This window comes from Takifugu rubripes, chromosome 12 (assembly GCF_901000725.2).
Source record: "Takifugu rubripes chromosome 12, fTakRub1.2, whole genome shotgun sequence".
Taxonomy (NCBI): domain Eukaryota; kingdom Metazoa; phylum Chordata; class Actinopteri; order Tetraodontiformes; family Tetraodontidae; genus Takifugu; species Takifugu rubripes.
In genome coordinates this window covers 9,098,275-9,113,295 of record NC_042296.1, presented here as the reverse complement: position 1 = coordinate 9,113,295, position 15,021 = coordinate 9,098,275, and the positions used below count along the sequence as shown (strand labels likewise).

At 41.3% G+C, this 15,021-nt stretch overlaps 1 protein-coding gene across 7 annotated transcripts in view; it reads right to left on the bottom strand.

The window, feature by feature from the left end:
* LOC101073872 (PHD finger protein 14) overlaps window positions 1-13,879 on the bottom strand; it is a 72,532-nt gene extending 58,653 nt beyond the window's left edge. For all 7 annotated transcript variants that reach the window (XM_029844903.1, XM_029844904.1, XM_011618883.2 and 4 more), the window contains exons 1-4: window positions 13,775-13,879; window positions 12,910-13,020; window positions 10,800-11,533; window positions 9,319-9,451 (exon numbers count right to left, since the gene is read on the bottom strand). In XM_029844903.1, coding sequence (XP_029700763.1) covers window positions 9,319-9,451; window positions 10,800-11,533; window positions 12,910-13,020; window position 13,775 — 979 coding nt within the window. In that variant the 5' untranslated portion in view covers window positions 13,776-13,879. The remainder of the gene's footprint in view (window positions 1-9,318; window positions 9,452-10,799; window positions 11,534-12,909; window positions 13,021-13,774) is intronic.
* Between the last annotated feature and the right edge of the window lie 1,142 nt (window positions 13,880-15,021).

Genomic DNA, 15,021 nt, shown 5'->3' with positions numbered 1-15,021 from the left:
TGTGCTTCCTGCGCCCGTCAATGCTGGCGCTTGCATCAGATGTGTCCACCGGGAAGATATCGGTACTGATACCATCAGTTCGCCTTTCGCATCAGCTTCCTGAGGCTGAAGCGCTGGAGGTCAAAGGTCTTGGCAGTTTTTTCCCGTGGGACCCAGGCCTGAGGCCGTGTGTTCCTGGACAGCTCAGCTTTTGTCCTGTACTGCGGCAGGCGAGTCGTGATACGGGCCTGTGAATGGGACACTGGTGTCAATAAGCGTTTTTCAAGTGCAATAAATACAATATTGACAAAGATAATCATGATGTGAGCATTTTACTAATAAGCAGCACTGACTATGATACAAAACCCAATGACCTTAATCTGTGAATATGAGTTTTTTCCATTGTGCTTTTGATTCTTCTATCCAAGTTAACAAGTAGCTTCAGTGCGCATTAGTTTAATGAAGCAAACATTAACAAGACAATTTCTTTAACAGACCTTTTACTCAGTACAGTACAGACATTAACCCAGTTGGCCATGCTTCAAAGCAGTCACAAACACTACACATAGATCGACTTTAGCTTTACAAATCATCTTTATTTTAAAAACCTATTTACACCAGTAAGTTAGAAGAGTGTGCTGCAGCAGTATGAACCTAATGTGTCACCTCTGACCTAACTTGGAATGTGGATGAATCCTGAAGAGTTGGAGTTAGGTTTAGAACTCAAAACCAGTCGGAGAGAGACACTAGGGACTACATGGGGTGAGAGTGGGCTGTTGAATCTTACCTGAGCTTCAGGAGGCAGCTGCCTCTCCCTCTCCTGCAGTGAAACTTTACAGTAAGACTGCAAGGCAAGATAATTCTTCCTTTTCCACTTCCTGTCAAATCGGTCTGCGTGCTGTTTGCAGTATGCAAAAAATGGATCAGCAATATCCTGAGGACAGAGACACCAATTCTTACTACGCCGGCATTGAGAGGTTAGTTTGGCCCATCCATCAGTCAATCGATCACAATAAGACATAAGCATACACATGGCGACCCCATGACAGACATGTTTGCTGTGGGCTTTTTCTAACCTCCTCCGCTGCAGCCTCAGACAAAAGTCCTTCCCTTTGTGCACATGTTACATGGAAATAGGAACGACACATTCCAGCATCGCAGCTGATGCACACACCAGTCCGGCAAAGCGGGCATCCTCACAAAAACTGCATTCCTGAATGAACAAAACCCCCGGGAGGTAAACAGCAGTGTGAGGATGAGATTTTTCCTCATAATGGAAGGATTTCTTTTGAAACCTTATTTCCTATGAATGTCTGAGTATCAGTGTTTTTCTCACATCAACATTATCCAAGCCTGAACAACTCTCATGAACTAAATGACATTTATTCCAAAAGAACATTTTCTTTTTCGGACATGGCACAGTTAAATCTGATAAGAGGTTTTTAATTACACCCATTTCACTGCTACTGCAAGTGTTATCAGAGCTAAATCTTCACATCCACATTGCGATGTTAATATCTTCAAAATATTCTTGAGAACTACTTTTTGCTACGATCTTTTGTGAGCCGATTGATAAGAGGCAACTTAAATCCAATGAAAAGGATACTTGCCTTGCCCCATATTTTGAATAATTCATTTCTGTGAGTGTCACTGGTCGCAGTTTATCAATGTCTCCAAATGCTACTCCAGGAACATAAAGAGCACAAACCACATTGCACCCACCTGAGAAATCACAAGAAAAAGAAGAGAGAAAAGCACAGAAGATTTGAATGAGGTATAAACTTGAAAACGTTTATTAAAAGTTGACATTTGAAATGTGGTGACCATCTGCTTCATTTTCAGGGCATCACATTGAATATATGGCTGTGTGGTGTTTTGCATTTAATTTGGTCATTTACCGCAGACCATAAGGAACTTTACATCTGAAAGGGGGGCTTACAGTCAGTTGCATCAACCACTTTAAAGTAAATGGATGATAGATTTTCTGTAGCCTTGGACTCCAGCAACAGTTTGGTATGACAGAATTTCAAATGTGGACTTTAGGGAGGAGAATCTGAAGTCCAATATAAAGATATCCATCTCAAGCAAGCAACAGCTTCACAGTTTAATTTGCTGTGTTTTTATCTGCTCTAGTGAAGTAGTAAATTCGGGTGCAGCCTAGCTGAGGAGCACTATCAGCGATAACGTGGCTGAAGTTCTCCACGCTTCACAAAACCCACTCTTTTCTCTCATTCCTTCTCTTCCTCTATCTCTGCTCTTCCCTCCATCCACTTCTCTCATTGCTCTGTGAATTCTCTCTCTCTCCGTCTGCCTTAATCAAACTTTCTTCTCCTCCCACCCACAGAAAATATGTACCATTTAACTTGTATTGCCCTCAGCATATCAACCAGCTAAGGTCATTAACTAAGGCGTTATTTGTTCCCGAACACGTTCCACTCCCCTGCTTCTTGTGATGCCAACTGACTACTGGGTCATGTGCGACAGAACCCAACCTCCCGGCATCTGTCTCTTTGAAGATTTCCATCCTGGTTGGGACACAGCTCACAACTGGGTAGTAACGCCGTTCTTACAGGCGTCACAGAAACCAAGGCTCTGTTGAGTTTTCTGAGGTGGAGCTCATTATTGAGTCACTCTCACCATCCCACACCATAAACAACCTGAAAACAAACACAAAGGTTTCCCATTTTTTAATACAAATTTAACAACAAATATTGACAACTGGTACTCAATGACATTTACAGACTGAAGCAGAAAGAACGGTCGCGTCCGTTACAAACTGTCTCTAGGCACTTTACAGAAAGCCAGGGACTTTTTCATGTGACATTTGCAAGTGAGCTGAGCTTCTTTACAGTAACTTCAACATGTGCTGGGTTTTTAGATAGACTGGATCGGTGAAACAGATGTGTCAAATCCACAGCGTCCTGAAAAGGCAAAAAGAAAACTCCTATTCAAAGCATTTATTGGGGAAATGAAGCCAAGTTTTAAGTGTATGAATGGTTCTCTCTGAACTCTACGATATCTGCCACAGATGCCAATGTATGTAAAAGCAAACATGGAATATTGGAAAGATTTCTTTTAGGAGAAAGTTGTTATATTAGCCCAGTCGACTCACCTGGCAAATAACTTAGAGTAGAGTTATGCAACCGTAAGGAAAACTCTACAGCTCAAACAAGTATTCCTATGATGGAAAATAGTTTTGTACTTATTGATGTCTTTCTGGAAGATTCTTAAAAAAGAAGTAGCCACTGATTTATCATTAAGGTCTAACAGAATTTCAACTCGACTCTTAAAGGAAACTGCAGGATGGTTCACTCCTGCATGAGAGATCAAGTCACCCTCACCCCAGTTGACTCTTACACTAATATTTCCTTTTAATATTTCATATGATTTGTAATGATTTATAAGCCCTCAAGCTATTAGAACAAAATGACAAAACAGACTGCACATTCAATAGAAAAAGAGGCAAACGACAACTGAAATTATTCTAATTTTGTCCTGAGGTTGCCTAAACAATTATGTGGCTGATGTGATTTCTAAGGCAACTATTACACCGGGCAGATGTGCTCTTTACTACCAGTGAGGGCAGCAAACAGTCCTGTGTGGAGATAAGACTCTAACTGCTAATTCAGGCAACAGCCTTCTGGCTTCTGGAGCAATGGCAAGACTCCCCAATCCCACCCTCAACGTTATGTGTGCCTGTCACTGGGTGCTTCTCTGGAGACTTGGGCCGCTTTGACAAAGCAAACACTGAGCCAGATAGAACTGCGCTTTCAGCTCTAGATTTTTTGATGGGTAAATTGTGCTCCCAGATATTTGTTGTACATTTGCAAATCAATAATTCTCAACTTTTTTTCCAGACCTGATGAATTTATCTTAACTCTTTACAAGTTACTCATATCTCATGGGGTGAAATCAAAGGAGGAAGACACCAAGTGATGAATAATTGGGACAGAGTCCGAACGAACCTTGGAAGGTATCCTGGTAACGGGAGGGGCGCCAGCACCCCTCCAGAGTACTGCCAAGGTACCCATGAAGAAGGTACCGAACTACCAAATGCTCACATAGCGCCCTCCAATGAGCTGGTGAATCATAAAGGTGCCTTTGCCTGCATTCATCTGAGCTAGGCTCAAGCCCCCTCCCCACGACACCAAGGGAAAGAGCAGTCACCAAAGAAAAAAATAGGTGGGTTTCGAGTTGTGGCCAAAGGCATTGGGTACATGGGTTGATGACGTAATACATCAATTCTAATAGATCAATGATGGCATGGCACCATACCGCCATTGACATTTGTGATGCTATAGTTGTGTACGTTCATATGATCATCAGTACTTAAATAGTGTGATAGAGAGATGAATAAACACATACAGTGAAAAAGTGATGATAAAAAAAGCTGTGAATATAAGTTAGACAGGCAGCTGAGGAGAAATGTGTCTCTGACGTGAAACAGGAGGGTTCTAGCTCCTGTGTGATTTTCATTGTTAAACGCTTACACATTGGGTGTGAACCTGGCGCTTATAGCGACTCGATAGACATCTCTGCAGTGTTTCCCACACACACTGTGGCCCATTGAGTGGCGGCGCGCAATGGATTTCAATTCAAGCACCGCAAATTGAATGTGCCCCCCCCCGTGCAACAAAGCATCTGAAGATATCGCACCCTTCATTTAATTCATTGCTAAGGTCGCGCAGGTTTTCCCTGCTCTTAACTACTCACTTCAAACACACACACACCCATGCATTTTACACATAGCAAGGCTAGCAGCTAATTGGTCAGATTCCACTCCCCCACATTGTGACGCAGCCTATCAAACTGTAACCCAAAGCTGCACCTTTGTCATATTTCTGGTGTATTTGGCAATGGTGATATAATTCGATTTTTTGCCTAATATTTTTAATTGCTCTTTTGTACTCTGACCCAATTTTGAAACAAATTAGATTTTAGTTAATGATTCCTGATGGTGCCCCTTATATGATTCTGAAACTGTGGTTATGACGGACAATTATGGGACCTGCAACAGCCAAACCTCAACACAGGGGTAAATCTGTGGGCTGCTTCATCTTTTCTGATTGGACCGACACACTGGTTTTAATCGACATGTGGATGAACTGTGGCACAAATCTTTAGTGTTCCTTTTAAACCGAGATACAAAGTTCAGGACTGTTAAGCCATGGGTTGCAGGCTATATGAGCTAGCTGACCAAAAATGATGACTACATGATACCTTTATAATCCCTGATGGGATTATCCTTGTCAGAACTGAAAAGCTTGGCAAGAAGAGAAATGAGGAAATGCAGAGTTAACTGAGCCAGGTCTTTCTAAAAATACTGAGATAAAATAGAAATGATGTTTATTGACTTTCCGAAGTTTACCTGGCAAATCCTATGGACAAATTCTAGGTTATAAAATGTTAATGAAGATAAAGATGAGGTCATGTTAAGAAAAAGTACTCAGTTTAGCTGCTTTTACATTGAATAGCGATACAATTTTCCCAAATAATTTGATGGTTCACAGCATAATTCTGGGAATTATCTGCAGCGAAATTACAGATAGATGAATGAAGATTATACCCATCAAGGATGATGTACAGCCAATAAGAAATGTAGGAGGAAAACGCAACAGCATACAGTATACCCCTAACAGCAAGTGAGAAAGTATGGGAGCACCACGGATCTTCACCTTCGTTCCAGGTTAGTTCAAAACATTTGGGAAAAAGCTTTGGAACAGTGAGCAGCTAAATCTAGAAAAGGTTTGTTTTATACACCCCCTTACACATGCTACAGTAATGCAATCAAATAAGAGCATTTTTGGCAACAGCCAATTTTGTGGTTAGAACCATTGCATAGTCAATAATTGAAGCTGACATAGCAGAACACTAAATTACAACAGCCTCTAGCACAGAATGCACAGTCAATCTACTTTTGAGGTTTGTAAGTGCATGTTGTTACTTAATAACCACATAATTGACTTAAACCTAATTTAGTACCGGTAGTTAATTTAAATGAAGGCAGGTTATATCTAAAACCTCAAATTGGGATTAATGCAACCTAAAATAATGAGGGAAAATACAAAGCTCCAACGCATAAATATGTAGCAATATAAAGTTGCCTGTGTTACTCAGACAAACAGGTAAATAGCAACAAGATGGTAGTTGTTCTGTACAAGGCCTATCAAAAAGACTGGTTGAAAATCAAAGAAAGCCTGGGAAGAACAGAGACTATCTACAGTAAAAGAATTCCAAAAGTAAGAATCTGTACAGTGTTTCATCCGTCACCTGGGTCTTGTGAATCTACCTTTCATGTCAAACACTCTTATCTGTGAGAACAACTGATGGTGTCCCAACAGTGGCGTGAATACAAGAAGAAAGAGAAGCAGTGAAGATGAGCACTAGACACTGACAGATTACCTCTTTACCTTGTTCCCCCTGTGAGCTTGATACAACCTTCAACAAGGGCATTTTATAGCTCAAGAATAAGAAAAATTGTTGTGACTGTGTAAAAATCCACACGTGCTAAAACAAATACATATATTGGTCCTAAATTTTAAAAAAATATTATCCATTTCAATACACGAGGGAAACCTTTCTGTGTTGCGTTACTATGCTGTGTTTGTGTGTGTGTGTAAGCTCAAGCATGTAAGTTTCCCTGAGGTGCTCTGAAGTACCGTTAAGAAAGCAGCTTTTTGATGTTTTCCTACATCCACAAGCATAAACAGGTCATTATTGAAAACAGGAACGGGTTCTTGACTGACTTATCCGGAGGGAAATTTAACTCAAAATATTTAATGACTTTGTCATTGTCACTTAGACAACCCCAGCTCTTCTGACTTCCTGTCCCTTAATAGATCTTTGACGTAACGTGGATCCCCCACTCCACCTATTCACTGAGCCGACAAAGTGCTTGATCTCATTCTTGCTCACTGCTGCGTTTTTGACACTCTCCAAGTTACAAATCTGCATTTCTCAAAAAACTTTTTTCATGCAATTCAACTTGAGGCTGACCAGCCCCCCCCCCCCGCTCCCCATCCCAAGGATCTTCTTACAATCCCAGCAAAGTCTCTCCGACCCACTTCTCCATGCTGGTCTGCTCCACTCTGCCCACTTCCAGTGCAATCTCCTCTCCGACGTTAATGATACCACCAATACTATTTCCTCCACTCTGAGATCATCCCTGGAATGTCTTTGTCCTCTATCTACCAGGCCTTTTAGGTCTATGAAGCAACAGGTGTGGTACCACAGATATGCACAAACTGTTCTCTACCTTCAAAAGCCTGCTTATCCCACCTGTTCCCTCTTACTTGAACAATCTTGTTGGAGCCCATGCTACCACTCGTCCTCTACCGTCCCCACATGAGCGTTGCCTGGAAACGTTGTCTGTACAGGCAAGGCCATTGAGACTATTCTCATACCTTGTTTCCTCATGGTGGGACGAACCTCGTGGGCTCCACCAGAGCAGGGTAATCCACTCTTCCGTCAATAAGCTCTTGAAGATACAGCTCTTCTAGGAGCACCTGCTCTCCAAACAGCACTTAACTTTCTCCTATCTCTACTCTTTTTCTCTCCTGTTTATTTCCCTCTTCACTCCCTTTCCAGATCTCTGCACCGTGAGTTTGTAGTAGCACTTGTACTAGGTAGTTTAGAACTGTAAGGTGGTATTTTATTCACATTTTGTCTCAGCTGAATAATGGCTTGATTTGGGTCTCTCACAGCAATTTATTTTGGACAAAAGTGCCTGATAAGTGACTTAAATTATAAAGGTAAATGAAGTCCGTTCAGCCAGTAATGAACTGGAACTTTTCGAGTTTCCTTTCCTATGCAGAAACACCACTTAATATTCAACAAAAAGCCTTTTTTTGTAACGATTAAGAGCCACTCTGATAACATTCATTGTTACATATTTCTGAACTATGTCTGGTATTTTTCTTTATTTTAACAATTATAGTTACAAAAGAAAGCCTTTTTGTGCCTTTTAACATCACCAAAAAATAAAAACTCAAATTTCAGATTCAAATTGAATTATTTTTTTTTCCATTTATGACGCTAGTGTACGTATGAGCAATTCAGCAATTTTGCTAATCTACTCGGCACAACTTGATATGAAACAGTTCGGCTTTTCCAGTGGAGGTACTAAGTAAAGTACTCGGGTTCCAAACATGCAAAGTAGGGCTAAATGTGTCAATGACCAATGTTCTAATTAGGCAAGAAATTAACATGACAGACGAGTTAGCAGAAGAATCAAACCTGTCTTTTTGAAAACCTTGCAACAGCGACAGTGTCTTAATAAATAATAAAGGCAACAAGCAAGGCAATAATGTAGTTCACCAATGAGGAAAAGCTCTGATTTAGCTCTGTAGAACGAGAGAGCAGCCAGAGGGAGATACATGGTGCGACTTGAAATGAGGTTTCCCAGGATATCTCGGAGCTGATGGCCGCTCAGGGCAGTAGTGGTTTTTGATATGGCCGATGTGGGCAAGTGCCCAGGGCACAATCTGTGTTGGGATGCACCAAGAGAAGGGTAAAAAATACTTTTGCTCTTGTGATTTTGATCTTGATGTGATTTTTTTTGTATCTACATGGGTGGTGGGGTTGGGCACGGACGATGTGCAACGTGTGTTGGGGGGGGGGGGGGGTGATAGAACTGCCACTATAGACTGCCACTTGATCATAAAGTGGACATAAATGCGATCAAGCAAAAACCTTAAAACACCAAAGATGCTTACTGAGAATCAAAGTGGGACATAGAGAAAGAACTGGAAGTGGTTACATCAATTTGACATTTTTACAACATTTACCAGGTTTGCACATCGAAAGTAGTCTGGATTTTGCTGCTGGCTGTAATAAAGAATTTATAGCATTGTGATTTCTGTCTTTTCTGACAAGACTCTGGCAAGAAAAGAGCCAATGGTGAGAACCAAACATTTATCAGCGATGTGTTGGTGTAATGAAGTGACACCGTCACATCAATCCTCCACAGTTGTGTTGTTTATGTCGCACACCAATAAAGTTAATAGTGGTTGCCTTATGAAGACCACGCTCACATTGATTTGAGACTGCAACCCATTATTTTACACTGCATTCATATGTATATACACACTTTGAACCTTTTTTCAGTTTAGCTCTATATTTAAAAGAAATGTACAGAAATAAGAACAAAAAAATGCCTCCATGAAAAGATTTCTGATTGTTATTTAAACTTCCATGTTATATTATTTTAGTACTCTACTGTATAGCTGTAGAACCAAAAGAAAGACTCAAAAAAGAATGTGGTCTGTCCCAAAAGTTGGACGACTGCAAAATGAAACTGACAGGTGGTGACAAAAGGGAAAACAAAAGCGAGTTACTTACCTTCATGCACAGTCACCCCACAATTGTCACACTGTATAATCTCGTCTGCATCCTCACTGTTGTCACCAAGACAGACACAGCAGATGAGTATGTGCTGAGTGCTCCAGGTCTGGGACCTGTCCTGCAAGGCATCCTGGGAAATTGAGAAAGAGCGCTAGGGTAAATCGACTTCACTGGAGCTCAGATCAGAAAGCTCAATAAAAACCAATTCACAAAGTTCCTGCTAAGTGAATAATCCTTTCACAGTCATTTTCTTCATGGTCATATCTTCAGCAGGGCCCTGACTGGACACTAAACTTCCTGAAGACCCTAGGAGGTGCAGAAAGGACCCATCTGCTGCTGGACGGACATGCAGAGGCAACAAAGGCTACTGGGACTGCCCCTCACATCAACCCTGTGTGGAACATGGTGAGGTTTCAAGCCAATACTCAGAGTATCTTGGGGTCTTGTTGAGGAGTGAGAAAAGATGGGACGTGTGATTGACTGGTGGCTCAGTGCAGCCTCTGCATGTGTGGTGGGTATACTGGGCCGTTATGGTAAGAAAGAGCTTCGTAGTCAGTCTGCCACCCATGGACATGGACGTTGGGTCGTGAAATGAGTTTCCTCTGTAAGGAAAATGAGCCGAACCTTGACGTCAGAACTAAGGTACCTATTGAACTGTGATCTCTGTCTATGATTACAGCCCTGCTAACCAGCTGAGAACAAGACTGCATAACCACAACTCAATGTCAGCAAAACCAAGGAAGTAATAATGGATTAGTAGTGGAGAGAGTTCAGGGTCAATGAGGCCCTGACCTGGACTCATCTCACCAACATCATCACTAAACCAGCAGCTCTTCCTCCTCCACAGATTGAGGAGACTCTGGAGCTAGGGTTAGGGGATAGGCGTAAGCTTCTATAGGTGCCACCATTCAGAGTACCCTGACTGGCTAAACCACATCCTGGTACAACAGAGTCTCTGACCCCAACAGAAAATCTGTGCAGAGGGAACAGAAGGGCTCTGGAGAAGAAGGCCAAAACCGCCTAGCATACATGAAGGAGATCTAGAGTCCATCCAGCACTCTGGGAGGACGGCTGATCTGGTTCTAACAGACACTCAGCTGCCCAGTAACACACCAGTTGCTGCCATGTCATTGAAAGTAGAATAGCATCGAGCCTAGAATGCCAAAATCGGGAAGAGTTTTATTCAACAGGCCAGAGTTTTATTCAACAGGCCAGAGGAACATTGAACTATCTGGCCCAAAATACAGGCTGAGTCCGATCTGCACATCTGAACTAACACAATTATCTGACTATTGCGAATTTTATCCATATTTTTATCCAGTTCCTTTTGAATGAGCTGTGGAAAACCTTTGGAAAAAACATCTGAACAATAAAACAGCTACTTGCTTGAGCATTAGACCTCTAAAAGTTCTCAGAGGTCAATAGAAGGATTTTAAAGATCTTTCACCGTTGTATAGACGTTATGTAGAAGAGCTCACCTCATTTCCTTTTCCCTGAGACATGCTGTCATTAGTCAGCTCTTCATCAAAACCACTGGTGCTCTTCATCTGCTTCTTCAGCTTTTTCACCTCTTTTTCACTGTCACTGCTCTCACTGTTGTTTTCGTCATCTCCGTCTGTCTTCCCGTCTTCATCTTCATCATCGTCGTCGTCGTCATCGTCATCACCATCATCATTATCATCATCATAGTCACTGGCACTCCCATCCTCCTCTTCTCCATCCCCTCCTTTCTGAGCAGCTGCTTTGCTTTTCTTCTTCGCTGCATTGGGCCTCCAGTCATTATCATCCTCACTGTCATAGTCGTCCATTTCATTCAGGTCCTCCATGGTGGTAAAGTCCAACAGAGGTCGGTTCCTTCGGAAATTCCATTTCTTGGGCTCGGAATGAGACTCTTCTGTGTTCGCGTTGCTAGACACTGATGTAGCTTCAGGGTTTGAACCTGGTGGGGTTTCAGCTTCTACGGTCTTCTTGTTCTTGCGACAACTTTTGGGCGGGGTGGCAGTGGGGTCGTCTTTGATGGAATTGTCTGAAGAAAGAGGCGGCTTGGTCTTCTCCTCATCTTCTGTGAAGTGGTCCTCAGCAGCCAGGTCTTTGACCTCCTCATCATCTATACCATCATCTGCAGATGCAGCATTGTTGGACTCACTTTCTGAGCCCGCAGCACTCACTTTAGACCCTTCCTCATCGCTGCCATTACCTGTACCATCTGATCCTAAAAAACCACAAAGAAGAGAATCATTTCTATTAAAAACTACAGGATAGTAACACTTCTCCCTCTGTCATGAACTCCAGCATGTTCTTCTACAGGTGCACCATCCTCCATTTTGGACGGAGGTTGGAGATACATGACATTAACCTGCTTTTGTTTCTGCTTTAAGTTTGAAGACTTTGTTTTTTTATGGAGATGATTCACAAATAAATCTAACCCTTAAAATGGAAACTTCAGTTCAACTTTATTTGTCACTGTTTGTTACAATCAATATTTTTTTGTGGATGAATTACAGAAACCCAGAATCGGAGCCCCAAACAAGCAACAGTGGAAGGAAACATTCCATTTAACAGGAAGAAACCTTGAGCTGGACCAGGCCCATAAGGAGAGATGAATACATTAAGTTTAGAGAAAGCTGAACGTGAAAACTGTTAGCAACCTTTTATCATCATTTTAATTAAGCGGCATCAGAGCATCATGTTCCACTAAACAATATAGTAATAGTAGACCTCCACCGGTCTCTGCTTTGTTCAAGTACCTCCACAGCTTCATGTGCTGACCCCTGACCCCACAGACTTCCAGGATTTAGTTTTATGCCCAGTAAAAAATTACACTCAATGCTCCACCCAATATGGAGCTTGGCCCATCGTGTATTTACAGCCACAGAGGCTGATTTCTAAGGGCAGAGATTCTTTTTTTCAGTCCAACAAATCACATGTGTAGCTACACAATCTTTAATGGACGTACATGGGTTAAGTTTGTCATGCTGGGGAAATCCCAAATCCCCAGGTAATGTTTGTACAGCTTCAGCTTGTATAGCGATGTAGCACAGGTTTGTTATTGATCATGGCAGCGTACTGACGAGTTCATGAGCTCCACGGAGAAGAAGAGATTCAGTGGCATATTTCAGGTTATTTATGGCAATATTGCCCGCCTGCGAAGCACTGAGTGGCCTCATTATGAACTTTTCAAATGAATATGCGGCCTCTCAGGGCTGGCTAAACCTCCTGAGTGTCTCCATCTCGGTAGCTGCACCCCCGGTGCCCTCTGCATCCTCCTCGTTTGTCAAGCCTCGCTAATTATGTCGAACAAGCCATGACACACGTCTGTCCCACTGCACTGACTGAAAATATTACAATGTTCCCTAAAAATGACAATATAATATATTTTATGAAACTCAGAGCTGTTAGGATGAACACAAAGTTGGTATTCTGGCAGGAGTTTAAAACAGACACACACTCCTTTGCACAGTGACCTAATGACTTCAGCGGTACATTTCTAAAGACATCTCAGGGGCAGGTCAGACCCGCTGATACAAGGGTCGTTTTTTTTCCCCCACACACACATTTTTCTTAATGGAATCAACCTCCTCCACTTACCTGAAGAATCTCCCACCTCAAAATCACTGTCATCAGAGCTGTCATAATCCAGGGCATCGAGGAGAGAAGCAGCCAGTGGCTTCACTTGTCTGCGTTTCAAACTTCTATCCACTGGAGAAAGCAAGACAACAAACACACAACAGTTATACCACTTCAAATCAAACACACAAACGTCCCTTCAGTATTTCCTATAACAGTAGAATAGTAATAATAGTATATCAATAGTCACCCATCCTGGTGAAAAGTGAGTCATATTAATGTTACTTGAGTAATATTAATCAACTGGCCTGAAAAGCATCATATCAAATACACATAAATTAAAATATTTCACTGGTTATCCATATAGATATGGCACGATGACGACAATGATCATCCCAATAACAACAATAATAATAACAACAACAATAATAATAACAGGGCTGGAAACAGTCATGTCAACTGAGTCATAAGCAAACAAGTGGCACCATTTTTGACTATTAATTAACTCCACATGGTGTTTATTACCAAGCAAATGTCAATTTCGTTTGGAAAATGCATTTATCGCATCTTCTTTAAGTAACATCACCACTAGCTTTATTAGTACCTACGAGCTTTGACATTAAATTACCCTCCTCGGAGACTCGAAGTCCATTTAAACATAGCTTCGAGCAAAAGACAAACATTTAAGGTCACCTTTTCGACAAAAATATCATTTTCACAGGACACAAGGCAAAGATGGATTAGCATTGTTAGCAATAACAGTGCTAGAGCTAGCTACACGAATAGCTAAGCTATTGTAGCCGATTATTGCCGTTAACTTTAAAAGGAAACGCTTTTAATAAATCATTTAAGAATAAAAATAAAAATAGCAAAAATATCAACTTACTGTGGACTTAATATTTAATGTAGATAAAAAGGACAGTTTTCTTTTAGCCGCATGATCGCGTGGACAACTGCAGTGACGTCACCGGAAGCTTCAAGAGTGAAAAAACTGAAACAAACCATTAAAAAAGTGGATAATTCTTACAAAATATTACACATTTTGTAATATTTACTCACCGTTCATCCACATCAAATGACCAAAAATAACACTGCAAAGGTATTGGGCATGCATCATATTATTATTATTATTAGTAGTAGTAGTAGTAGTAGTAGTAGTAGTAGTAGTAGTAGTCACTCCTCCATGAGGAAATCCATCCACAACTGTAGAGACACACTTTTTTTGGACATAAAAATGATGCGCACATAAAAATATACTCCCATCAGTGTTAATGTCTCCTGAGAAGAGCCCCCAGGATGGTGAGCAGAACAGATGATTGGGTGATTGGGGTTCTCCTTGCATGATGACAAATATGTCAGATTGGCCTTTTTTATGTCGTCCCACAAAAGTTTGGAGATATCACAGCTGTCACCTTTGTCATCATCCTTATCAGCATTTCCTGCATTCCCCATCCTTTCTGGTTAATGTACACTGTGGAGGAACTATTGCATATATGAAGTCTCAAACAGACCTCAACTTATGCAATAAAGATAATGTCTAGAATGTGATATGAGACTCCTACTGTGGGGAGCATGAACTGTAGAATGCATTCTTATTGGAGAAAACAGCCTAAAATAAACATATTTTCCTCTGTCTCCTTTGGGACAGTGTGTGTTTGTTTATAAGGGAATCCTGTTTAAATTCACCATATTAAAAAATATATTTGAAAAAAAAATAAATAACAAGAGAAGCATTTACTTCTTGTAATGGCAGCATGAGATTCTTATTTTCTCCAGCCTGAAAATGACTATAAATTCATTGACCTGAGGGAGATTTTAGTTAGGTTTTATTTAATAGCTGCTGAAAATTCAGACTGGCCCATTGGAAAGAGCAGAAATGATGAGGAATATCAGTCAGACCGATGAGCCAGAGGACAGCAACAAATACACAGTGCTAGAATCACACAAGTTTTAGGGAATAAAAACATTTCTGTAAAGACACCTGAGGTTTACAAGCTCATCTGAAGACGAGTAATTACATTAGACGTTATTTATGATTCCGGCAGCAAAAGGAGGCAAGTGTCTGTGCTGATCTACAGCCGTGCACGCTCTCAGGATTCCGCATTTAAATTGAAACATTGGCCGTGTAATTCA